Source organism: Tetrahymena thermophila (genome assembly GCF_000189635.1).
Source record: "Tetrahymena thermophila SB210 genomic scaffold scf_8254650, whole genome shotgun sequence".
Classification (NCBI taxonomy): domain Eukaryota; phylum Ciliophora; class Oligohymenophorea; order Hymenostomatida; family Tetrahymenidae; genus Tetrahymena; species Tetrahymena thermophila.
In genome coordinates, this window is record NW_002476418.1 from 133,555 (window position 1) to 159,403 (window position 25,849).

Consider the following 25,849-nt stretch of genomic DNA (forward strand, 5'->3'; position numbering starts at 1 on the left):
TTATCTGGTACACTTGTTTTAAAATAATCAGTAACTTAGCATGGATAAATAACCATATAAACAAATGACTAAATATTATCTTTTACACTTTAAATCAAAGTGTAATTTGATAAATTAGAGAAATCTAGGCATTTATATCCTTGGAGCTAAGTGCTTTAACATTAAGTTATGTTTAATTAAATCATTGTAGGATTATTCTAATCAGAATATACAAAATAAGCAATAGGAACAAGATATGTTTTATTCATTTATGCTTCAAATTAATCTAATGTAATATTTGTATTTGTTTGGAATTAAAATGCAAGTAAATCGTTTTAAAGTGAAACCTCAGTCGCTTCATCTGTAACGAAAATTTAAGATCTGAATTTAGGATCAATTTTATTATTTGCAAATTACAAAACTAGATAAATGAAGTAACCAATAACTATTGCTAATATTGAAAGAGATATAAAAGTTCCTATATAAGTTCCTTTTTTCGTATGTTAGTTTACTAAATAAAAACTAAAAGATGACGAAAAAAAATCTAAATTTTTGAGGAAATTCATAGCTAATTTATTTACTTCTACTAACTATCTAACTATCTATCTATTTATTTTTTATATATTTATTTATTGTGTATTTACTTTTTGGTTTTTCTTCTTTCTTTTATTATTATTGTTATTTAAATAATTAATTTTTTATATGAGAATCAAATGCAAATAAATTTTAAAATTATTCATAACTAACTTCTCTAAGAAATATAAAATTTTTAAATGAACTTTCGAATTATATTGGCTGGCATACTGTTTAAAAATAAATTTTGAAAAATGTTATTTTCATTCAAAATTTAAATAAACATTTTGTTTATTTAAAGGATGTTTTATTTTATAAAAATTGATTTACAAAATAGTTGATTAAGTTAATATTTATTTTTTATTTTTCCTTTAATACATTTTTTTTGAAAAATAGATTTATTTTCCAAATTTTAATAATGAAACATAAATAAATAGCTTTTATTCTATTTTTATATATTTAAAACAGTTTTTAACTTAACGATAAAATTTAATTCATTATTGAAATCTTATAAACTAATTAGCTCTCATTCTTTTATTAATTTATCAGATTATATTTTAAACAAACTTCAAAATGAAAGCTTTTACTTTTTAACTAAAATCTTATCCATCTAATTATACATAAATATGAATCATCGATAATGAATGAATGATATAAAAAACTTATAAAAAATAGCTTAACCATAAATTTTACTAATTAATTAATTCAGAATTTTGATTAGTCTTATTTTATAGAATAAAATATCCTTTTACTCACTTTTTAATTATTGTAATTTTTATCAATCTCGCACTTCATAAAAAACTTCTTGGCATATTTACATTGTAAATCACATGAATTCAATATATCTTACTACTTTTCAAAGTGGTTTTTCACTATTTTTTTAATTTTTTTATTATAGCTAATATAATTTTTATAAAATAATTTAAAATACTTTAGTTTTTAAAATCTTATGTTAAGTACTATTAAGAGAATCCTACCAATTAGATAGCAGCTAATTATTTCTTGCTAAGGAGTAACATGACAGATTTCTTTAAAAATAATATATCCTAATATAAATTCTAAACATTTAGATACTTATATATTTATTCTTCAATTAATCTTTTGTATTTTGGAGTTTAATCTTCTTAATATTTGGTTTTCTATTTACTTCTCCATTGTTTCCATATGTCTTTTATTTTTTTAATTTTCTGAAAGAAACTAGTGCTGATTAATTACAATAGTAAAAATGTAAATATAATTATTTGCAATGAATATGTTTAAAATAAAAGAATACCTTTAATTGAAAATATTTTTTTTGGAATATTGAAATATTTTTACATCCTTAATCATTCTCAACTTATTTATAAAGCATTCTAAATTAATCACTTACTTTTCTTTTGTCTTTTAATATAAACAGTTATTTTTTAAGTTATTATTTTTAAATTTTAGATTAATTTAATTTAAATTTTAATGATTTTGAGAATTATTAGTTGGATTGTTTGAATTCTAGAAAATAATTTATTAATTTGAACTTTAGGAGAGAGATGCGTTATTTGGACTTGATAATTATTTTACTTATTAATCATTAACTAAATATTGATTGTCCTATGAATTATCAAAAGCTTGCGCAGCTTAGTTTAATTCACTTGTCTCAATAATTTCATCTTTTTAATAATTTGCATCTTAAGTATTCTATTTGTATGAAGGACTTTATTCTAATATAGATCTAAATTTTGAAGAAAAATTTGGTATAAAAATGGTATCAATAATCTCTTTTTCTTAAACTTCTTCTTCATTTGCTTTTTCTAGCACCTAATCTGGTGTTTTATTGATTTATAACTCATTTTAACAAACTTTATTAGCTTTAAGCATTATTTCATAAGTGTCTTAGTACACATTTTATAAAAATATGTGCAAAAAATCTTGAAATATACCCCTTTAAGAAATCATTCTAAAAATAAAGCCTAAACTAAGAAACAAAGCAAAGGCGCTGTTTGCTAAGGCTAAAATATCTGGGATAATAGGAAATTAAATAGAAATAATTTAAACTATTTAATCCATTTCAAAAATAACTTGCAAGTAAGGAGAATCAAAGTTGTTACTAAAAACACTGTTTTAAGAGTTATAATTGATTGGACCAGAGTATTCATTTTCTGATTGAATAATAAGTCCTTAACTTACTTTTGTTATTTGCTGCTATGCACTTACTCGACTTAAAATGTATTAATCAGATTCAGTGAAAATAAATTTTCTCATATAATTGACCTAGTTTTGTTAAGAACTAATATTGAACTGATGTGTTTGTAACTTCAAATTCAAACCAGCACTCGCTTCATTAACAAAATCTTCTATTTCAGTTTGATTAGCACAGTTATTAGGAGCAGTTGTTTTAAAATCATCTATAAATGAGCAAGGGAAGTAAAAAAGTTAAAACTAAGATCGAACATTATTTCTAACACTTTAAATTAATGTATAATTGCTTATTCCTGAAAAATCTACACAGCTATAGCCTTAAAGTTGAGGATCTTTACATTCAGTTATGTTTAATATAGTTTGAAAATATATATCAGCAGATGAATAGATAAAGAAAGCAATGGGAACGATGTAAGTCTTGTTCATTTGCTATTAATATTAGTCTAAGCTAGTTTAGGAAGCGTATTAGAACTTAAATGCAAACAAATCATTATTGAGGGTGATTTCAGTAGTTTCATCCGTAGTAAACATTTATGATCTAAATTTTGGATCAATCTTATTATTAAAGTATTATAAGACAAGATAAATAAAGTAGCTAATCACTACTGTTAGGATTACTAATGAGATTAGAGCTCCTTAAAAAGTTCCTTTCTTAGTTTATTAATTTCCTATGTAAAAATTGAAGGGTTAGGAAAATAAATCTGCTTTAGAGAAGAGATTCATCGTTTTAACTAATTTTCTTCTACTTAATAATATATTTTTTTATTTTTTTTTTGAAATTAATATTTAAACAAATAATATGCATAAATTGATAATAAATAAATCAAAGAACACTTTTTGAAATTGCATTGAAACTTTTATATTTCTATAATCAAAATTTTAGAAACAGCCAGCTGAAATTTAATAAACTATATAATTGATTGAAATTCAATAAAAACTAAAATATAATTTTAACTCTTTTAATTCAAATTGTAAACTCCAAATAGTAAGGAGAAAAAAAGTAAAACAACTAATTCAATAATATAAAAACAAAAATGGAATAACAAAATTAAAACAGGATATGATAAACCTATTCTCAATATTTTATCCATTACTTAACTATAATTCAATTATTAAATAATTATATATTGCTTATAGAGGTATTGGAATTCCGCTGACTAGATACATACATAATTTCAGCGGAATTTCAATAAGTTTTTATTTAAAAATTGAATTTTTAGTATCCTTCTAGCTTTTTTTATTTTTGTTTATGAGAATTTATCTTACAGATCTACCTTTGATTTTATTAAAAATAAATGCCCATAGCCTTTTATGAAAAACTAATTTTTTTGCTTTAACTACCTTTAATGGGCAAATTTCTGATTCATGATGTAGTCCACATTCTTGACAAGTTTTACTGTATATATTATATTTGATGGATTAATGAAATTGTTCTTTCATGAATATTTAATTTTTATATTATTATAAATAAATTAGCTAAGCTTTATTAATTTTATATTTTAAAAATTTTATAAAATACTCCAAATCTATTTATAATTTGAATAAAATTAAATTTAAGTGTTTGTTATTAAATATATTGTAATTTTTTAATCTTGTGCATTTATTTGAGAAATAAAAAGAATTGATCATATTAATTTTATTTATTTTGATTTATTTATTTTAACAATAAATATATAAATGGACTTTTGCCAAGGCTGGCTTAATCAAATATTAAATTATTTTTATCAAAAACATAAATTAAATGAAATTAATCTGACTGATTTTTTAGCTCTTCTTATTAAAATGGACTCTTAATCTAGTTAGAATTGAGATTATCTATTTAATAATTAATAAAAATTATATGAACACATTTTTATTAAATTGAAATTCAAAACTAAATTATATAAATAAAATTTTATTTTGTACCTAAACCAAAGCGCTAACTTTAATAACTTTTGAAACTTCATTAACTCTCTTCCTATTTATGGTAATTCCTAATTGTTTATGTTATTGAAGCTTTTGGTGTAAAATAAAATAAAATATTTAATTTACATGCTTATTTATTTAAATAAAGTTGAAAGAAATATATATATATAATAAATTTACCCAAATTTCAATGTTAAATCTTTAAGATTTAAGCATTTTTATAAAGCTTATATTAAAATGACTATTCCTTAACTGGTTAGTATATTAGAGCTTTTGTTTTATCAAATAATTTATTCAAAATATATAAAAAATTTAAATAAATTTTACCTCAAAAAAATCTTTAAAGTAGCCAAATCTTTGCAATTATTAAAAGAACTACTTAGATATGATATTCCTCTATCGCTAATCTAATTATTTCTAAAAAATATTTTTACTTCACTTTAAAAAATAAAGCATCAAATATTTTTTAAAAATAAATCAGCTTCTAAATTTTAATTATTATTTTCTAAATGCAAAACGTAATGTTTATAATTTTATATGTATTAAAAAATAGTTATCTATTAGCAAAAAGGCAGAATATTTAATTAAGATAAAAATTAAATTGAAATAATTTATTTTCAGCTTTTAAAATTCTCTATTTAATATAAAAATAGCAACTTTAAAATAAACATTAAAAACTTTATCAAAATGATTTATTTTCATTAAAAAATTGAAAATGAATTGGATATGAATTTATATAATCTTTAAATATTATGTATGCTTTTTAACAATAAGTTTTTAAAAATTTTACTATAATTATAATATGACAGTCTTAAGATTCAAGCAGCTTTCAAAGATTTAACAAAGACAATTGACACCTTCATCTTAAATATTATTATATCTTTTAATGTTTAGCAAAACAATAATTACAAACAATTATTTAATTTTAGACTATTGTGATTTTTATTCTTATTTAGTCAAAAACGATAAAAATATTAAAAAAAGAATCTGATAAATAGATTTATTTATTTATTTATTCGATTATGAATTTTATTAATTGCAGAACATAGTAATAATAAAAAAATACTCTAATCCAATTTATAGGTACTCTAAATTTAAGCAATTTTTCAAGCTTTAACTTAAATTATATGAACCTTTTACCATGAGATTATTTTCCCTTGTTTAACAAAATTTATTAGAATTAATTATTTATTTTAAGAAATTTTGAAAATAATCCAAATAAATTTAATTTAAATATCTACGATAATTGAAGAGTCAACTTTTTAAGATTTTTGAGATTCTCAAACACAGAGTTTATTATTGAAGAATTCTAAAAACAAATTTAGTTTCTACTTTATTTATAATAAAATATCAGAATATGCAAGATACTTAATATTTTAAATAAATATATGAAAACTTTATTTAATTTACCATAAAATAAGTTACAACTACTCTAAAGCTTAACAATTTGATAAACCATTTATCAAATATTCTATTCCTGAAGCAGCTGTATATATCCATCTTTTGATTTAAATTATCATTATAAATTTAGATACTCAGTAACTAACAAATATCATTTCAATAGCAATTTATAATTTCTTATAATTAAAAAATATATTGATTTACGCTAAATTAATTAATAAGCCCTTAATATTTGATAAATTTTGCAAATATTATCCCAATATTTATATACTATTTGAGCATATCTATTTATTTTAACTTTAAGTAAAAAAAGTTTATTAAAAAACTGAACTACTATTAAAAAATGCTATGCTAATTATAATATATCTAAGAAAACATTAATTACTATAACTCTAAAGTTAAATATTAGATGTTTGTACTTTCTTTTAGTGAAGAAGCTAAATCTTAAAAACCTTTATCTCCAATTTAATTATATCTAAACAAACAAATTAAAATTATTTAGTTTTTCAAACTTTAAAAAATAAAATCATATAATATATTTAATAGTTTTATCAAATTTTACTAAAGTTAGAGAGATATATCTTGTAATTTTACACAATTTTTCAAGCAAATAGCTAAACCTGATACTCCTTTATCACCTAAATTATTTTTACTTTAAAAATATTAGAAAAAAAATTAAATTGCTATTTTAATTTCAAAAATTGCATTAAATATACATAATAAATTAAATAAACTTAATAAAATTACATTAAATTAAGTTTTAAACCTTCCAGGTTTTTATTATTCGATATCGCTAATGAAAAATCATAAATTCCTTAATCTCCAGCATAGTTTTACCTTTTAATGTTCGTACAAAGAAATTAAATTAAATACAAAATATATTTTTTAATTTCCAAATTTTTATTCAAAATAAAAACGTATTTATTTATTTATTTTGTTTACTTTTAATTATTTATTTGATAAATAAATGTAAAAATACTAAAAAATTTTCTTAGGATTCAAGTAAATATTTAAAATGTATCTGAATAGTTTAGATAATAATGCTAAAAATAATAAATTAACTAATTAATCCTCTGATTTAATTAATATCCTTTATTTTAAAAGCTTAAGTAAGTAAACCATATAAATTAATATTTTACTCTAATATTAAAGTTAGTCTCTTCAAGTTTTGGTATTAACCTAACTCAGTACCTAAATTTCTTATTCCTTATTCTCCTATTTAATTATGGCTAACAAAAAATTTTTTAGTTTTTGTGAAATGTTTTTGGTTCAAATACGTTAAATCTATTGATAAAGTGGTAAGATTGATAACATTTTTCAATCCAGTTCCTAAAATCTAAGCACCGTCATTTCTTAAACTATTTCTGCTAATTTTAATTAAAATGACCAAATAATGAAAATTGTTAATAAAACAATTGAAATATATAGAGAGAAATTAATTTTAATTATTCTAAATAAATAAATAATTGATAATATTTATATAAAATTACCACAAATCAATATTTAACTAAGTAAGTTTACTGCATTTTTGGATTCCATCACATAACTTTTATGTGCCATTTGTTTTGAACTAACAATTTCTATTTTTCAAATAATAAATATTTACTAATTATTCATTTATTTTAAAGAAAGCAAAATGAATTTATTCTGAAATACTAATTAAGTAAGGCAGGTTGGCTTTTATTTTATTGTTTTCCTAAAAAATTAATAATATTTACTGTAAATTTATAGTTAAATCAGTTAAGTTTTCACATTTTGATAATCCTATTCCCAAACGTGAATTAGCACCAATCATGTATCTTCTATTATAATAATTAGTTTATCTTACAATTTTGAATATCTTTATAAATCAGATTGAGTTTCTTGGGAAAAGTGAAATTTAATTTATTTACCTTAGATCGAAAATAAGTATGTTGTGCTATTAAAAGCATGAACTATTAAACTTTTTATATGAAAAAATAAATTAATCTTGAAAAACAAATAATTAATTAGGTATCACCTTTTTTAATTTGTAATATGTTTTTTATTTTACTTAATTCATTTTATTTTTTTAATTTCAAAAATTTAATCTCACAATTGAATAATTTTTTCAATTAATTTTTGGTTTATACGTTTATACTCCACATACATGCATCTAATTAATAATTATTTGATATATTAAAATAAATTTTTCCTCTATAGATAATCTTTAATCATTCATTACCTCTTATTTTATCTTAATATCTATTTATTTTTTTATTGATTCAATTACTATTAATATCCATCAATTTTCTACAAAATACACCAATTTTATTAAAAATGAATAATAAATAAATAAATCAATTATCGTAAAAATCTACAAATAAAGATTTGGCGATATTTAATGAGGGAAAATTGAAAAAAATAAAAAGTTTAATGCTTAAAATTGATAAATTATTTTTTATCAAATAATTTTTAGCTTTAATTCTCACTAACTAAAAACTTCAGAATTTTCAAATTATTCCATAAGAATGTTTTGATTTTAGTGACGGATCGGTGTGAATTAATGAGATTTAAGTAATTAAAATAGTTTAAATAAAAATATGGGGATGATAGATTAGACACATTTAATATTTCAAAATTTCTATAGAAATGGAATTAGATTTTTCTATATTTATATTTTTAATAACAAAGATATATATTTGGTTTTATTTATTTATATTTAATTTATTAAAAATTTTTTTTTTTAGTCAATATAAAATTTTAAATAAAATGAAGAATAAGCACATTTTGTTGAACGAATATTAATTAATTAATTTTCATTATTTTATTTCTTAATTGTAATTGATTATAGATAATATCCTATGATTAATATCTATTTCACTAAAATTATCATTTTAGGATTTCTAAAAAAATTTTTTGATATATTTGCATTGCAAATCACAAGAATCTAGAATATTTTACTGTTCTTCTAAGTAGTTTTTGTACTTACATTTTGCTTGTATTAAAAAAAATAAATTTTATATAAATTAAAAAAGAATTTACTTTATTTTATATTTTTAAATGAACTGCTTTCATATCTTAAATATTAAGATGAATACCCTGCTAGCTAAATTGCAGCTAACTGCTCTTTACTTAAGAGGATCATAATGGATTTTTTAATAAAGAGCATATCTTTAATAAAATCTAAGATATTAAGTTACTCAGTAACTTATTATTCTATTACTCTCTTATTTATTTAAAACTAGTTTATTTCATCTTGAACTATTTTCTTTTTTTATTTACACAATCTAATTTTTTTCCATAATTATTTCATTAATGACAATAACTTGGTTCTCCTATTTAAAATTAGTGTTATTAATTTTTTATCTAATATCTTGTTTAAAATTAAATACCTTTATTCAAAAATAACTTTCTTTGCTTTCTACAATATTTCTTTATCTTTTATATATCTTAGCTAAATAGAAATATTCTCAGGACTGGTTGTAAGTTTAATTTAATTTTTTTGCTCTCTTGATATTTCTTACAATTTTATAGAATTTGTGTCCTTTATACTAAAATTTTTTCCATCACCAAATTTTTGTTTTTTAAATAGAGATGATTTAATTTAACTTTAGTTTTATTATGATTTTTTTTAATTGGAATATGTTTTACTTTGATCACATTATTACCTTATCTTTCTATTTTAAGTCAAGTTAAATTTTTACAAAGAATTTTCAATAGAAGAATTTTAACTTTCACTATTGAAATTATATTCAATGGTTTCTTTAACTTATACTTTTTGATTTTTGAAATTCGAACTATTGTTTTTTAATGAATTTTATTTTAAAAATCCAATAAACTTTGAAGAAAATTAAGGTAATTAAGAATCATTTGTTGATTATTTTTCAAATAAATTAATTTCATCTTGTTGTTGTTAATCTTCTTAAGTTTACATTTATTCATTTTAAAACTTCTATTCAAACAAACTATTTTTCTTCAATGTCTCTTAATATGTATCTTAATATATATTTTATAGAAAGACACAGAAAAAATCTTTAAGTATCTCATTTTAAGCTATACCTCTAAAAATAAATCCTATAGTAAGAAGTAAAGCAAAAGTAGAATTGACTAAGGCTAAAATTTCAGGAATAGTAGGGAATTAAATAGATATTTCTTATACAATTTAATCCATTTACAATATAATCTATATGTAAGGTAAATTAAATTTATTGCTGAATACATTATTTTCTAGATTATAGTTAATAGGACCAGAATATTATGAATCTGACTGAATAATAAAACCTTAACTAACTTTAGTTCTTTATTATTATATATTTAAAGTGTTTAAGACATATTAATCTGAATCTGTAAAAATAAATTTATTCATATAATTAACTTAGTTTTTTTATGAAGTTATATTAAATTACGAAATATACAGCTTTAAATTTAATCCTGCTGCATTTAAATCCACCAAATTTTCTATTTCAGTTTAATTAGCACAATTATCTGGCATAGTTGTTTTAAAAGCATCAACAACAGGGCATGGATAAAAAAACAAATATATTTAAGAATAATAATTTTATTTCCCATCTAAAATCAAGCTGTAATTAGATAAGTTAGAGAAATCAATGCATTTATATCCTTAAAGTTTAACACTTGAACATTCTGTGAAGTTGAGCGAGATATAGGTATTATCATTTTGATTAGGATAAAGAAAAAATGCAATTGGAACTAGATAAGTTTTATTATTTTGTTTTTAAAGTGTATCTAACGAATTAAATGCATCTACCTAGTATTGGAAAGCTAATAAGTCATTTCGAAGAGATATTTCAGTTGGTTCATCTGTGACAAAAATTTAAGATCTAAACTTCGGATCAATTTAGTTATTAAGGAACTATAGAATGAGATATATGAAATAACTAAGCACTACTACTAAGATTGATAGTGATACTAGCGCTCCTTAAAATGTCCCTCTTTTATTTTATTTGTTTGTTAAGTAAAAATTAAAATTGGATGAAAAAAAATCAAATTTTATCAGATAATTCATTATGGACTTATAATTATTTACTTATTTCTACTTTCAATCAATCAATTAATTATTAATTTAATGTCTTAACTTTTATTTTGCATCTAACGCTTTTTTTTCTTATAAAATTAATTTTAAACAACTTTTTAAGTAAATTTAATAGAAATTTTAAGTGCACACTAATTTTTATCTTTATAAAAATATAAAAATCAGAACTTTTAATCACAAAAGAAAGTGTGACTTATGAAATAATTTTAAATGTTATTTATTGTTTTTTGCTAATGATAAATATAATTTAAATACCCCATTAGATTTGAATAAAAAAGTATATAAATTGTAAAAAAAAATAAGAAAAAGAATTAAAAAGAGTTATTATTAATTTTTTAATATGTTAATTAATATGCTTGCTATTGATTATCTTATTTTTGTTTGTTTTCTAATGATAAAGGTACTTAAAGCTATGTTACTGATAATGTCTTCAAATAATATTTTACTAAAAAATATAAATATTCTGGTGTTACTTAATATAAGACAATAAAAGAAATATTGAGAACATTTTTCAATTAATATTTATCTATTAAATTGATTTGGTTATACGATTGATTATTAAATAGACTTATCCTAACCAAACTAAAATTCAACAACCTTCATTATTTTTTCAAATGAAAAATTAAAATATCTATCCTTTAGTAGGTATTATTTTAAATTGTCTATAATTAAAATAAAAGTATCTTAATTTATGCAAAATAAATTCTGTATTGTCTATGATAGTATTCACTATAATACTGAAGAAAAATAACTTTATCGTAGCCTATTCCATTATTTTTAAATTATTGTTTTAATACAGTAATTATATTAAAAAATTTACTTTGATTTCTTTTGAATACTAAATTTCCTTTTCTTTAATCTGAAAATCGATGTACCGTTATCCCTCTAAGTTAAGCCGAAATCTAAATTAAGCCTAAATTTTGAAGAAAAAATTATTTTTATAAAATTAGTTTTTAAAATTAATTAATTAGATAATAATTAATAAGCATCTATGGTATATAAGATCATTTTACCTTTCAAAAATTTATAAAATGAAAAAGGATAGTTGAATTAAAACTTTTTGTAAGAAATAAATAAATAAATAAATATTTAGATAGATTTTACTTCATATATATTTTTAATAAAAATGATATTTTATTTCATTTGTATTTATAATTTATTAGAAATTTTTTATTTTTAGTCAATATAAAATTAATTTAATTAATTTTCTTTTTAATTTTTATAAATTAAATTTTTGAAATATTTAAATAAAATATAACTAACACACACATTTTTGTTTTAACGAAATATTAATTTTCATTATTTTATTTTTTAATTATAATTCATTGTAGATAATATCCTATGATTAATATCTAATTCACTAAAATTGCCATTTTAGGATTTCTAAAAAAACTTTTTGATATATTTGCATTGTAAATCACAAGAATCTAGGATATTTTACTGCTCTTCTAAGTAGTTTTTGTGCCTAAATTTTGCTATATCAAAAAAATAAATTTTATGTAAATTAAAATAGAATTTACTTTATTTTGTGTTTTTAAATGAACTGCTTTCATATCTTAAATATTATGATGAATACCCTGCTAGCTAAATTGCAGCTAATTGCTCTTTGCTTAAGAGAATCATGATAGATTTTTTAATAAAGAGTATATCTTTTATTAAATCTAAGATATTAAGTTACTCACTTACTTATTATTCTATTACTCTCTTCTTTATTTAAAATTAGTTTTTTTCATCTTGAACTATTTTCTTTTTTTTCATACATAATCTTATTTTATTCCATAACTATTTCACTAATGACCATATCTTAGTTTTCCTATTTAAAATTAGTTTAATTAAAATTTTTAACTTTTTTCTTGATTAAAAATTGTATACCTCTTTTCAAAAATAATTCTTTTGGCTTTCTACATTATATCTTTATCTTTTATGTTTCTTAGCTAAATAGAAATATCCTCAGGACTGCTTGCAAGTTTAATTTAATTTTTTTACTCTCCTAATATTTCTTTAAATTTTATAGAATTTCCATTTTTTAAACTTAAATTTTTTCCTTCACTAAATTTTCGTTTTTAGAGTTCAGGTGATTTAATTTAACTTAAGCTTAATTATGTTTTATTTTAACTGTAAAAAGTTTTACTTGGATCACATTATTACCTTATCTTTTTATTTTAAGTCAAGGTAAATTTTTATAAAGAATTTTCGATAGAAGAAATTTAACTCTCATTATTGAAATTACATTCAATGGTTTCTTTAACTTCATCTTTTTAATTTATGATATTTGAGCTATTAATATGTTTTAATGTATTTTATTTTAAAAAACTAATAAACTTTGAAGAAAATTAAGGTAATTAAGAATTATTTGTTGATTATTTTTCAAATAAATTAATCTCATCTTGTTATTGCTAATCTTCTTCAGTTTGTATTTATTAGTTTTAAATTTTCTATTCAAACAAATTATTTTTTTTCAATGCCTCTTGATATGTATCTTAATATATATTTTATAGAAAGATGCAGAAAAAATCTTTAAGTATTTCTTTTTAAGCCACACTTCTAAAAATAAATCCTAAAGTAAGAAACAGAGCAAAAGTAGAATTAACCAAGGCTAAAATTTCAGGAAGAGTAGGGTATTAAATAGATATTTCTTATACAACTTAATCCATTTACAATGTTATCTATATGTAAGGTTAATTAAATTTATTACCAAATATATTATTTTATTGATTATAGTTAATAGGACCAGAATATTATGATTCTGATTAAATAATAAGACCTTTGCTTACTTTTGTTTTTTGCTATTATATATTTAAAGTGTTTAAAACATAAAAATTTGATTCTGTAAAAATATATTTATTCATATAATTGACTTAGTTTTGTTATGAAGTTATATTAAATTAGGAGGTTTAAAGCTTTAAATTTAATCCTGCCGCATCTCTATTCACCAAATTTTCTATTTCAGTTTAATTAGCACAGTTATCTGGCATAGTTGTTTTAAAATCATCAATAACAGGACAAGGGTAAAAAAGCAAATATATTTAAGAATAATTATTTTATTTCCCATCTAAAATCAAGCTATAATTAGATACGTTAGAAAAATCAAGGCATTTATATCCTTAAAGATTAGCACTTGAACATTCAGTGAAGTTGAGTTAAATATGCATATTATTATTTTGATTAGGATAAATCAAAAATGCTATTGGAACCAGATAAGTTTTATTATTTTATGCTTAAAATGTATCTAAAGAATATTATGTATCTACCTAGTAATAGAAAGCTAATAAGTCACTTCGAAGAGATATTTCAGTTGGCTCATCTGTGACAAAAATCTAAGATCTAAACTTCGGATCAATTTAGTTATTAAAGAACTGAAGAATGAGATATATGAAATAACTAAGCACTACTACTAAGATCGAAAGTGATATTAGTGCTCCTTAAAATGTCCCTCTTTTATTTTATTTGTTTGTCAAGTAAAAATTAAAATGGGATGAAAAAAAATCAAATTTTATGAGATAATTCATTATGGGCCTATATTTATTTATTTCTACTTTCAATCAATTAATTAATTATTAAATTAATGGTCTAACTTTTGTTTTAGATCTAACACTTTATCTTCTTCTAAAATTAATGTTAAACAACTTAATAAGGAAATTTCAATAGTAATTTTCAGTGTGCACTGAAATTTCACTTTTTAAAAATATAGAAATTTGACTAATGAAATATTTTTAAATATTATTTATTGTTTCTGATTAGTAAAATAATTTAAATACTTCCATTTAATTGAATGATAAAATTACACTAAAATAAAATTAATATATATTATACAGAAGGTCTAAGTTAAGTAAGATGTTTCTCTTCTAATTTAGGAAAATTCTTTAATAAAGCAATTATTTTTACGTTTTCTTTATTCAATCAAATATGTAAAATATATTTTATTACTAATTTTTTCATTTACTTGTAAAAAAAACATTTTTTATTTGTATTTTTATGAAAAATGTTAAACCATTTATATTTTTTTGTTATATTTCACTTAAGGTGTCAGACAGACAAACCCCTATTTTAAAAAACATTGATTGATAAAATAATTTTTTTCAAATAAAATTAAATTTTTTCCTTCTCTAATTTAATAATTTAAGAGATCCCCCTTTTTTTAAGTTGTTTGCTATTAAAATAATAATATTTCAAAAAATAAAGCTAAATATTTAAACTTGTGAACAATGTCTATATATAAGTTAAGTAGTCAATTTTAAATTAATTTTACAATAAAATTTTAAAAAATAACACAATATTTTTAAGAGAATATCTATTTTAAATCTTATTAGTTAACAATAATATTAATCATTAATAAAATCTTTTAAAACAAATTAGAAATCTTTAAAATTTCTTAATATTCTAATTTATAAATATAATGATGAAAATAAATATACACAAAATCACAGTTCATAAATTATAATATATATAATATAGTTAGTTTATATGATAAAAATTTTGGTGATTTAGTTTTATATATTCTAGAATGCTATTTAATTAATTAATTGATTATAGAATTTATTCAAATTAAATTGCTAAATTTATTTTTGTAACAAGAATAAACTTTTTAAAAAACAAACTAAAAATCAATTTAATATTTTTTTATTTCACAGTTTTTTTTATGAAATTCAATACATATAAGGAATTGGTTATTTTTTGAAGATATTTATTTTATTAATTTATTTATTGATTTCATTAAAATAAATAATCTAAATCAAAATAATCTGAGATATTTTATTTACTTATTTAGTTATTATAAAAAATAATTTCTATATTTTATTTTATCCTAGAGATAAAATCAGATAATTGATTATCATTATGGTTAAAATCAGGTATTTCTTATTATTCTATTAATTTGTCAAGTATTTGCTTATATATTATAGCAGCTTTAGTAGGATCATCCATAATCTTTAGTATCTCGCAAATTCTAAAACTTAATGCATGTCTATCTTTAAAATTAGAGATTTTTATCCTAGATAAAACCTCTTCTGCTTAAAAGTAAGCTTATAAAGCATCATCTACTAAATGGATATTACCTAAATTATTTTCTGCAATATATCTATAGCAATCACCTCTAATACTATAGCAGTAGTATCTCTATAAATCAGACTATTTAAAATTATTTATAAATTATTATTTTTGTTACTAAAATAAAAAAAAGATTTTTCTTTTTAAGTTTTTAATTAAATAAAAATATTTTTTGAAGTAAAAATTTTGTTAAGTTTATTTTATAAGAAAAAACAATTAATTAATTAATGATGTCAAGATTATTCAAATTATCTTTTTATTTATTTTAATTTTTAGATAATTTGCTTAATGATTTTAATAAAAAAATAATCAGTTTATTTCTTACAATATTTTTATTCATAAGCAGTCTTTCAATTGTTTGTATCATCTCTTCGCTTTCACTAATAATGTTAAGTTTATAATTGTTTATGATATTCTATAAAAAATTTTATCCCAATTTTTCATATTAATAATAATCCAAATTTTTTTGTTCCATCTTTTTAATAGGTTGTATTTTTGAACAAAAATAAAAACTAAGCGCTTTATCAAATAATTTATATTCTTCTTCACAAAGCTATTCATTATGCATTGAAAGTAGCTTTACTATCTCAAGTACCTCATCATATCTTTCTAATCTTGAAGATAACTTTAGTGCATATGCAAGTTCTTCTCTTGAAAGTTAATGAATCTTGAATTAAAAATGATTCAAATTATTATCCATTTTGTTTATTTTATTTTTTTCTTTAACTTTATTTAATTTTATTTTAAATATTTGATAATTAAGATTTGATTTCATATTGTTTTAAATTTAATATAAAAATAATTTGTTCTCAAAAAAAATTGGATGATACTTTCTTATTTCTATTAATATTATAAAAGAATTTACATTCTTTTATTATTACAAGAATGAAATTAATATCTCAACCAGCTAAAAAATGTTAGTTGTATATTTTAATGAAAGTGTTTATATTTATATTATATACCACTTAAAATTTCAATTTTTAAGCAAATAAAGATTGATTGGTTCATTAAAATTTTGGTGTTTTAAATTATTAAAAAATAAAGGGCTTTGTAAAAAATAGTGATTCACTTCACTAGATATTAAGGCATTTAGCTTTATAATATTAAAGATTTCAATTATTGTTTTTTTTAATTTATTTTTTCTAATTTTTAATAAAAAATCAATGACAATATTATATTCCTTTTTTTAAAAACTCAATGTATCATTAAGCTAATTAATTAATTAATTAATTAACAAGCAATAAATTTATAATTATAAATCTACTTTTTCAAAAGCTTAAAATTTTACTTTTAAAAATAATTTTCTTTGTAATAATAAATAAAAAAAATATTAAATTATTTAAACTTTAAACTAAAATTTTAAGTAAATTAATTTTAAATATAAGAAAGTAAATTTTGTTTATAAGTAATTTATTTATTTATTTATTTATAATTTAATTTGTTAATTATTACAGCAGCAAGAAATATTAAAGAAATAAATTTGTTGATAGTTAGTTAATGGATAAATTTCATAAAAACTTTATTTACTAAGTGAATATAGAAGAAAATGAAGATTAATTTAATTAAAATACGCTGTATTTTTCTTAATAACTAACAAAAACTTTGCAAAGTGAAAATGAAAATCAAAGTTCAATTGAAAACGAATCTAATTTTTAATTTAGAGAAAGAATGTAGCATCCATTTATAGTAAGAATCAATAATTAGCAGTAGAACTAAAACTAAGGGGATTAGTCAAACTCTTTGAAAAATTTTCCTTCATCGCTTAAAATGAGTTAGAAAAAAATTAGTCTAAAAAAATTATCAGATACAAATAGAGGAAATAACAACCATCTGCCTATTTATCAAAATACTCAACAAGGTTTACTATTTATTTTAATATACATTATCAATCTAGAGTTTACACAAAGTTTTTTTCAATTAAGCAAAAAAAAACGCTTTTAACATTTTTATAACTTTAAAAATGAATTAAATTTCATATTTATTTTAACAATAAAGTATTTTAAATTAATTAAATAGCTTGATTTTTAATATTTAAAATGAGGAATTTATGATTTGTATATCATTTTTAGTTACTTCTACTTTGATGATTTTTGTTTGATTTTAACAAAGCACTCAAAATAAATAATTGCTTTATAACATTATAAAAAATTAATATTTTTTGCATCGTTTTATATATTTATTTATCGATTATGTTTATACTAAATTTTATTTGATTTATATAAAGAAGGTAACACAACAGATAGCTTTATTTAAAATAAAAGTGATTTTTAATAAAAAATAGATTGCAATTAAAATTTTCTTTGTGATCTTGACGAGTCTAATACAAATTATTCTAATACTTAACATTAATCTTAACAAGCTAATAGTATAAAGCGTTAGAAGAGTTTTTCTATCTAAAAGTTTAATATTTTGAAAGCAAATCAATTCGATTTTAAGAAGAAAAAAAAACTATCTCTAAATGATATTCAAAATGAATAAAAAAATAAATCTAAACCTGAAAATATTCAGGGAACTAATTTTATAGAAAATGAATAAAAGAACTTTAAAAAAAGGAATAATCTTGTGTTTATGGATTATTAAACTTAAAAAAATATATGGAGGACAAAGTGGATTTAAATCACATCTTTGATAAGTAAAATGAAAAAAATAGCTCATAATAGCTCTCTATTTTTTAGGCCAAACGAACTAAGTGAGTTATAAATTAGACTTATTGATGATGTATCTAGTAACTAAATTTCTTTAAAGTTTTCTAGTTTTTCAAAGTATAAGTTAGGATCTGTGTTTTCTTATGAAAACCTTCAAAACATAATTTCATTTAAAAATTATAGAAAAATGGTAAAGCTAATAATGAAATACTTTGGATGCATTATTAAAGCATATAAATGCATCAAAAAAATAATTAGGAGTTAAGGGATAAAAGTGTTAAATAAGTTACCTCTTTTCCATAACCTCTCTTTCTTATATATATTGTGGGAGTTTATTATTTGCATATCCTCTTCCATTCTGTTTATTTACATTCCTTTTGAATACTCTTTTTCCTTGGGGAGAAATTAATTCTTTGACTTTTATATGAAATACTATAGCTAAATTATTTTTGGATTAGATATCTTCATCAAGTTCAACACGAAATCAACAGAATAAGGTACATTCACAGATCAACATTTATAGATTTTCTCAAATTACTTCAAGTCTTCCTTTATAGTTGATTTACTTAGTTTGCTGAGCCTAAACTACAACTTCTTAGCAATCGATTTTATTCAATTTTTTTTCTTTCTCAGAATATTTTCATCTTTCAGGATTTTAGAAATAATAAAAGAGTAATTCTTGCTAAAAATGAAAATGTTTGGTAAAATTTATTTATTTATTTTTATTAATTTGCTAATACCGTATATTCTTGGCACCAAAAACTCCAAAAAAGAGGTTTTTTATATAAAAAGTGCAAAAAGTGCCAAAATTTTTTATCTAAAAAAATAGCTTACTAATTTAAATATTTTTTAATTTTTCTTCATTAATCTTACAAAAATAAATAAATAAATATTATTTATTTTAATGTAAATATTATTTATTTTAATGATAATGAATTTTTAGAAAATGTGGCGAGAATTAATGAGCATTTATAGCATTTAATTTGTTATTGTTTTAAAAACTAAAAATAAAATAAAATTATGATTAAGTTAACAATAATATTAACTTAGGTATAATATCACTTCTGTATCTCTTAGGATAAGTTATATATTTTGGTCACTTATTTACATGTCTATGGAATTACATAGGACTTTTGTAGCTGTAGGAAAATTAAGGATGGATGGTATTCTATTAATTTTAAAACTAATCCATAGCAAGTCGATATATCTAAATCTTTTACTATGCTACAGTTACTATGACTACAATAGGATACGGAGATTTCACTGCATAAACTTAACTAGAAAAATTACTTATGATCTTTATTGCTTTCTTTTCTTGTGGTATTTTTGGATACACTATTAATTCTATAGGTAAATTAATAACTCAATTAAATTATATTCTTCTTTTTATAATAAATTAATTAATTAATTTACTTATTTATTTATTTATTTATTAAGGTAATATTTTGTACGATTTCAAACAGAAAAAGGATCTTTATCTTTAAGAACTAGCAAAAATAAACAAATACTTTAAATAGAATAATGTAGAGCTTGGGCTACAATGTAGGGCTAGAAAATATATTCAATATTAATATAGCGATGAAAATAGTGACAATATAAGTTCTATAAAATCGCTTTCAAATTTATCAGAGTACCTATAAAAGGAAATATAAACAGATGTCTACATCAGGAAGTTAAAAAAAATAAAAGTGTTTTCGGAAATATTCACAGATGAAGTTTTAGTTGAGCTTTCACTTTAAATGAAAGAAGCATTTTATTGCCATGATTAAATAATATAATAAAATGAAGAAGAAAGTGATTAATATCTTTATTTTGTCAATAATGGAATCATTTTAGAGTACTGTTAGTACCAATAAAATACAGTAGTTAAAGAAATACAAGTAACTAACTATTCATTCATAAGATTTAGTTTGGTTGTTCAAAAATTATATATTCATTCATTCCTTTATTTAAATTAAAGGAATACAGACAGGGAGAGTTTTTTGGTTTGTTGGCATTTTTATAAGGGGATAATAGTAGGAAAGTCAAGTACAAAAGTGTTGGAGTTTCTTCTATATTAAAAATAAGCTTTAGTAGCTTTATAAACGTCTTAAAAGATCACAATCTTGCTTACTAAAAATTTTGCTTCATTAGAGATGAAGTAAAATTTTCTAACAAACTGATAAAAATAAATGCTTATTGCGATTCTTGTTAGCAATAGAATCATGTACTTGAATAATGCCCTTATCTATTCTATGAAGGTAAAAAATAGGTGATATTGAGGAATTATTTTAGACAATAGGATAATATTTATAAAAATTTTCGAAGATAATCAACAACAAAATCATAGAATGCTCTATTAAATTAAAATCTAATTTCCAAGTAAGCGGATAGATATTACATTTCAAATATAGAGTTTTTTTCTATGTGGGATTTGACAGATGATTCAGGCTATGAAAATGATGACGATCTTAAAAATTTCTCCTAATAAAATTCTTCCAAATTAGGCATTGAAAAACAAAAAACTAATTAAGAGGGATCTACTGATAAAAATATGAGTTCAAGCAGTAAAAGGGAATCTTTTTTCCCTTCCGAACAGCACAAAGAATTATCTGTATAGTGTTTAAGTGAAAAATAAATTATTTTTTAAGAAATCGAAAAAAATCATAGTTCCTCAAGTAAATAAAAATTAATTAATTTTACATTTGTCAATAATTAATTAATTTTTTATAAATTAAAATAGAATTTTAAGAAATTTATTCTGGTGAAATTCCTACAGAATAACAAGGAAGATATTTAAACTTGATTAAAAATATAGACATTTTGTACAGGTAATTTTTCTTAAAATCATTTGTTATTTATTTATTTATTTGTTCAAGTTGAATAATTTCCAAATATAAGTTTATGATAAATAACGAATGCTATTATTGGCATTAGCAATACCTGAAATTTTATAAATTATTAAATAGGTCTTAAAACCACAATTTTAATAGTTGCTAAAATTAAAATTGTGTGTAATGCAATTAACAAATTCAACTACTATATAATTTGTTGGAAAAAAATACTGCCAAGTAAGAGCGAAATAGTAAACTTTCTAATCCTTTTAAAAACTTAGTAGCTGATAATAATAAACATAAAAATAGCTCAATATTTTGTTACAAAGAAAAAAATGAAACAGATTTTAATTAATAAAGCAAAAAATTTAGCCAAAACTAGCAGAAAATATAAAAACAAAACAGCTTTATTGACATTCATTAAAAAATTAGTGAAATTGAAAAACTTCTTAAAAAAAACTCAATCAAATCAGTTACAATTTAATAATAAGATTAACTATTCTACTATGATTTCGATTCACCATAAGATTTTATACTTTACTATCCATATGGAAACGTAGAAAACATTATCAAATAAATCAATTCTATAATTTAGAGTAATAATTGATTATCAATTAATTATCTATTTCCTTAATTTATTTACTTTAATTTTATAAACATAGAAATTAATTTAATCACATTTTAAATTATTTTTACAAAAAGTACTTATTATTATCAAATAAAAGTAAGTGAACAAACATAAATTAATTTTTAAATTATAATAATTTATTTGTTCTCTGCGTTTGAAGTTATTTATTTTGGTAAATAAATTAATTAACTTTAGAAAATAATAATCAGGTTAAATAATAAATTTAGTCTTATGAATTAGTTGATTTTGTATTTTATTTTTAATGTTTGTTTATTTTATATTAAATTAAATAATTACAATTTGATTGTTTATAATTAAATTATTTTAGATTGAAAACCAAATAATTTTTTTCATTTTGTAAATAATCTATTTTAAGGAGTGAGGGTAAAATAAATCAGAACCTATGTAGATTTAGTGTGGAAATATAAATATAGCAAACCATTAAGGTTTATGATAAAATTCTTTCATACCTTCATTCATTAATAAATTAAATTAATAAAACAAATAATAATTTATGGTTTCTAGCAGCTATTAAAAATACATAAAAAATTAAATGCATCTATGCATTAAGAATTTATTGGCCTTAATTTAATTTAGATTTAACAAAAAATTTAATACTTTTAGTTATTTATTAATATTTTTTTGTTGAGATAAAATGTGTAAATTGTTTTAAAAAATATTATTAAAAAATTCTAATATTTTTTAAACACAAATAAATAAATAAACAAACAAACAAACAAAAGTACAAAAAATATTTCAAATTATTTTTTGTTTTTCTGATTAATTTCAATCATAAAGTGTTAATTACAAAGAAGAGAGCAATCTTTCATCTACTATGCTCATATTTTGTTATTTTTAGCATTTTTATAAAAATTGTTAAATATAATAGGCTTGTATTTCGTTTGATTATTGTAAATTAAACTGCTCTTCGAAATAATTTTAGTCTCTTTATTTAATTTCTATAAATTAATTTAAAAGAAATTTATAAAAAATAATTTAAGTAAAATATTTGATTTACTTGGTGAAAATATGTCTCTCTTAGAATTTAGATCTGTTAATGATCTAGCTTAATTATCCGAAAAACCAACTAACTGTAAGGCTGCCAGTTGCTCTTTACTTAAAAGGATGAATATAGCTTTCTTTAACATAAGAATGTCTTTGTAAATCTTAAAATAGTCTAAACTATCATTTACTTATTCTTCTATGTCATGTATCATTTATTTACTTAATCCTTAAGATTCTAAAAATTTTCTTTTCCTGCATAGCCTATGAAATAAAAATTTTATGGATCAAAAAATGTTTATTTAATTTATTGCTTTTCATTTATTATTTTTTATTGTAAATCATTAAATGATTGTGATTGCATAGCTAAAAGAATATATTTGCAATAGTTATGATTTTTATAACATATTTATTTTATAAGAATAATAATAAAGCAAAAATTTACCTTATTTTGAATAGAAAGCTTTGTACCTTCTGAGAAATCAGCTTTTGGCTTAGAGCGTTTATTTTTTTACTTATTTCTTATAAGAAACTTTAATCTTTTGAAGCGCCTGCTTCAGTTTAATTAGTTTAATTGCATTAATATGTTTTTTATTATATTTCTTATAAAGTTGTACTTTTCTGCTATTGTCTAAAATAATTAAAAGAAGAACAAACATCTGTTGTTGTTTAGTTTGAATTAAACAAATTGATTTTGAATTAATTCTTTTACTGAACCATCTATTTTGTACTCTTATTTGTGATAGAATTTATTCTTTTTTTATAATTTAATCTGGCACTTTAAATCCTATTGGTATATTCTTTCCTTTTTAATTCTATTCTTTGCTCTAAAGAAGTACAGAGAGAATTTTAATCTTAACTAGACTGTTACTCTTCACTTACTAAATCATTATTTATTGTAAATAAAGTATGAGCAAGCTTAGGAGAAGTAAATGGAATAAATATAGGACTAGATTTTTCAGATATTTTATCATCATCATTCTCTTCTTTCTTTTAAGTTTGTTCTACCTTTTTTGCTGTTTAAATTTGTTTAAGCCTAGCATCTAAATTTACTAATTTGTTTAATTTTAATATTTTAGAATAAGTTTCCTAATAAATATTTTGTAAAATGAGGATAAACATCTCTTAAAGAATCATGTTTTGAGTTATTTTTCTTGCAAAGAAACCTAAAATCATCATAAAGCTAAAAGCACTATTGCAAAGAGCCAAGATATCAGCTAAGGTAGGATATTAAACACTAAAAAGTTAAGTATTTTCGTCAAGGCTTATGTAAATTTTAAAAATCAGATTATTTCCGGTTTGTTGAATATAACTAATTTTATCTAAAGTTTGTTGTGTGAAACTGTGTGATATTGGGCCAGAAAATGTTTCCTAATTCTGAATTAAAAAACCTGATTTTACTGTGGTTATTTGCTTAGTTGTTTAAATTGAACCTATTCCTACTTTATCAATAAGATTATGCATATATTAATTTCTATAATTTGTTTACAACTTTTTAGATGTTGTATTAAATTATTAGGCCTTTAATCTTATATTTTGTTATCCATACTTTATGGCATTATCTATTTCACTAGAGTTTGCACAATTACTTGGTATAAAAGTTTTTATTGGATCAGTGTCTTAGCATCTGTAAGCTGCGATAATTAAGTAAGATTTAACATTTAGTCTATTGTCCATACTTAATGAAATATTTTAATAATTATCAAAATTAATGCAATCATAACCATCCAAAAGTGTATTTTTACATTTTGTAAAATTTAGAGGTAAAACGTTGTAACTTGTTGCATTTGATTATATCAAAAGAGGTATAAATACTAGATATGTCTTATTTTACTGAGCTTCTATTTCGCTTAAACTTTAATATTTACCATTCTTGTAATTGTAAGAAAACTGAAACCCAACAAAATCATTATCTAAAGTTAAGTCTATGGCATCATTTGTAACAAAACTTTGCATTCTAAATATTGGGTCAATTTAATTAGTAAGAAACAGGTTTAGCAAATAGGTGAAGTACATCAGAGAAGTTATTATTATAGAAATAGTTAAGAAGGCTCCACAAAAAGTTCTCTTTCTTATTTTTTAATTATAAGCATTAAATTATACAGGTTAAGAAAAAATATCAAAGTTTTTTAAAAAGCTCATTTTTATTTATTATTTCTACTTAATATATTTAGGCTTTTTTTCTTTCTTTTTCTAATTTAATTTCTATCTTCCTCTTTTCTGCTATTACAAATTTTAATTAATTAATTAATTCCACCAAGATTAACTATAACAAAAAAATACAGTTTTTATAAAAATTTATTGTTTTTTTAGACACTTAAATAAACATTTTTATTAATTAATACTAGTCTCTTTTTATTGATTGGTCGGAAATCAGAGGTTACTAACCTAAGAGATTTTTAAATGATGCAATTTTTGTGCTATTAGTTGTATTTTTGATGTTTAATTATATCAAGTATTAATAATAAAAATAAGTTGAAAAATATTACAAAACTCTACCTATTATCATAGTAATTTTACTTGATTTTTTTGTTCAAATATATTTATTTTTATTCATTTCTAAGATATTTTAATTATTTTTAATTTCTATAATAAAATATAATTTAATTTAGGTTTTAAGTAACATGCATGTATGAATGAAGAGAAGAAGCAAACATAAAAAATTTAATTT

General features: G+C 20.2%; 8 protein-coding genes across 8 annotated transcripts; 1 reads left to right on the top strand and 7 right to left on the bottom strand. All coding sequences in view use genetic code 6, as the record gives it.

Moving 5' to 3' along the window:
- Positions 1-1,641: 1,641 nt before the first annotated feature.
- Positions 1,642-3,447, bottom strand: TTHERM_00074419 (transmembrane protein, putative; the record flags this gene model as incomplete). Its single annotated transcript, XM_001471287.2, has 2 exons — positions 1,642-1,755; positions 1,870-3,447. The coding sequence occupies 2 exons, from the start codon at positions 3,445-3,447 to the stop codon at positions 1,642-1,644; spliced, it is 1,692 nt and encodes a 563-aa protein (XP_001471337.2).
- A 1,001-nt stretch (positions 3,448-4,448) lies between these two features.
- Positions 4,449-8,071, bottom strand: TTHERM_00074420 (kinase domain protein; the record flags this gene model as incomplete). The annotated part of the gene is made up of 18 exons (XM_001015581.2): positions 4,449-4,539; positions 4,630-4,719; positions 4,810-4,899; positions 4,957-5,046; positions 5,420-5,509; positions 5,696-5,785; positions 5,871-5,960; positions 6,040-6,129; positions 6,235-6,327; positions 6,416-6,505; positions 6,593-6,682; positions 6,778-6,867; positions 7,170-7,259; positions 7,308-7,397; positions 7,521-7,610; positions 7,749-7,832; positions 7,923-7,972; positions 8,030-8,071. 18 exons carry the CDS (start codon positions 8,069-8,071, stop codon positions 4,449-4,451), a joined length of 1,530 nt encoding a protein of 509 aa, XP_001015581.2.
- Positions 8,072-9,132: 1,061 nt separating this feature from the next.
- TTHERM_000074429 (hypothetical protein) lies at positions 9,133-9,925 on the bottom strand (the record flags this gene model as incomplete). Its single annotated transcript, XM_012797553.1, has 3 exons — positions 9,133-9,162; positions 9,215-9,326; positions 9,384-9,925. The coding sequence occupies 3 exons, from the start codon at positions 9,923-9,925 to the stop codon at positions 9,133-9,135; spliced, it is 684 nt and encodes a 227-aa protein (XP_012653007.1).
- A 22-nt stretch (positions 9,926-9,947) lies between these two features.
- TTHERM_00074430 (transmembrane protein, putative) lies at positions 9,948-11,017 on the bottom strand (the record flags this gene model as incomplete). The annotated part of the gene is made up of 3 exons (XM_001015582.3): positions 9,948-9,987; positions 10,167-10,289; positions 10,407-11,017. The coding sequence occupies 3 exons, from the start codon at positions 11,015-11,017 to the stop codon at positions 9,948-9,950; spliced, it is 774 nt and encodes a 257-aa protein (XP_001015582.3).
- Positions 11,018-12,340: 1,323 nt separating this feature from the next.
- On the bottom strand, positions 12,341-14,553 carry TTHERM_00074439 (AMP-binding enzyme family protein; the record flags this gene model as incomplete). Its single annotated transcript, XM_001471288.2, has 3 exons — positions 12,341-12,519; positions 12,565-12,857; positions 12,917-14,553. The coding sequence occupies 3 exons, from the start codon at positions 14,551-14,553 to the stop codon at positions 12,341-12,343; spliced, it is 2,109 nt and encodes a 702-aa protein (XP_001471338.2).
- Positions 14,554-15,959: 1,406 nt separating this feature from the next.
- TTHERM_00075440 (14-3-3 family epsilon domain protein) lies at positions 15,960-17,179 on the bottom strand (the record flags this gene model as incomplete). The annotated part of the gene is made up of 4 exons (XM_001015584.2): positions 15,960-15,989; positions 16,046-16,171; positions 16,416-17,054; positions 17,165-17,179. The coding sequence occupies 4 exons, from the start codon at positions 17,177-17,179 to the stop codon at positions 15,960-15,962; spliced, it is 810 nt and encodes a 269-aa protein (XP_001015584.2).
- Positions 17,180-19,970: 2,791 nt separating this feature from the next.
- TTHERM_00075460 (cyclic nucleotide-binding domain protein) lies at positions 19,971-21,520 on the top strand (the record flags this gene model as incomplete). Its single annotated transcript, XM_001015586.3, has 3 exons — positions 19,971-20,085; positions 20,173-20,615; positions 20,696-21,520. 3 exons carry the CDS (start codon positions 19,971-19,973, stop codon positions 21,518-21,520), a joined length of 1,383 nt encoding a protein of 460 aa, XP_001015586.3.
- A 1,442-nt stretch (positions 21,521-22,962) lies between these two features.
- Positions 22,963-25,452, bottom strand: TTHERM_00075470 (AMP-binding enzyme family protein; the record flags this gene model as incomplete). Its single annotated transcript, XM_001015587.3, has 3 exons — positions 23,624-25,452; positions 23,195-23,442; positions 22,963-23,135 (listed from the first exon to the last, which is right to left on the bottom strand). Exons 1-3 carry the CDS (start codon positions 25,318-25,320, stop codon positions 22,963-22,965), a joined length of 2,118 nt encoding a protein of 705 aa, XP_001015587.1. The 5' UTR covers positions 25,321-25,452.
- Positions 25,453-25,849: the final 397 nt, after the last annotated feature.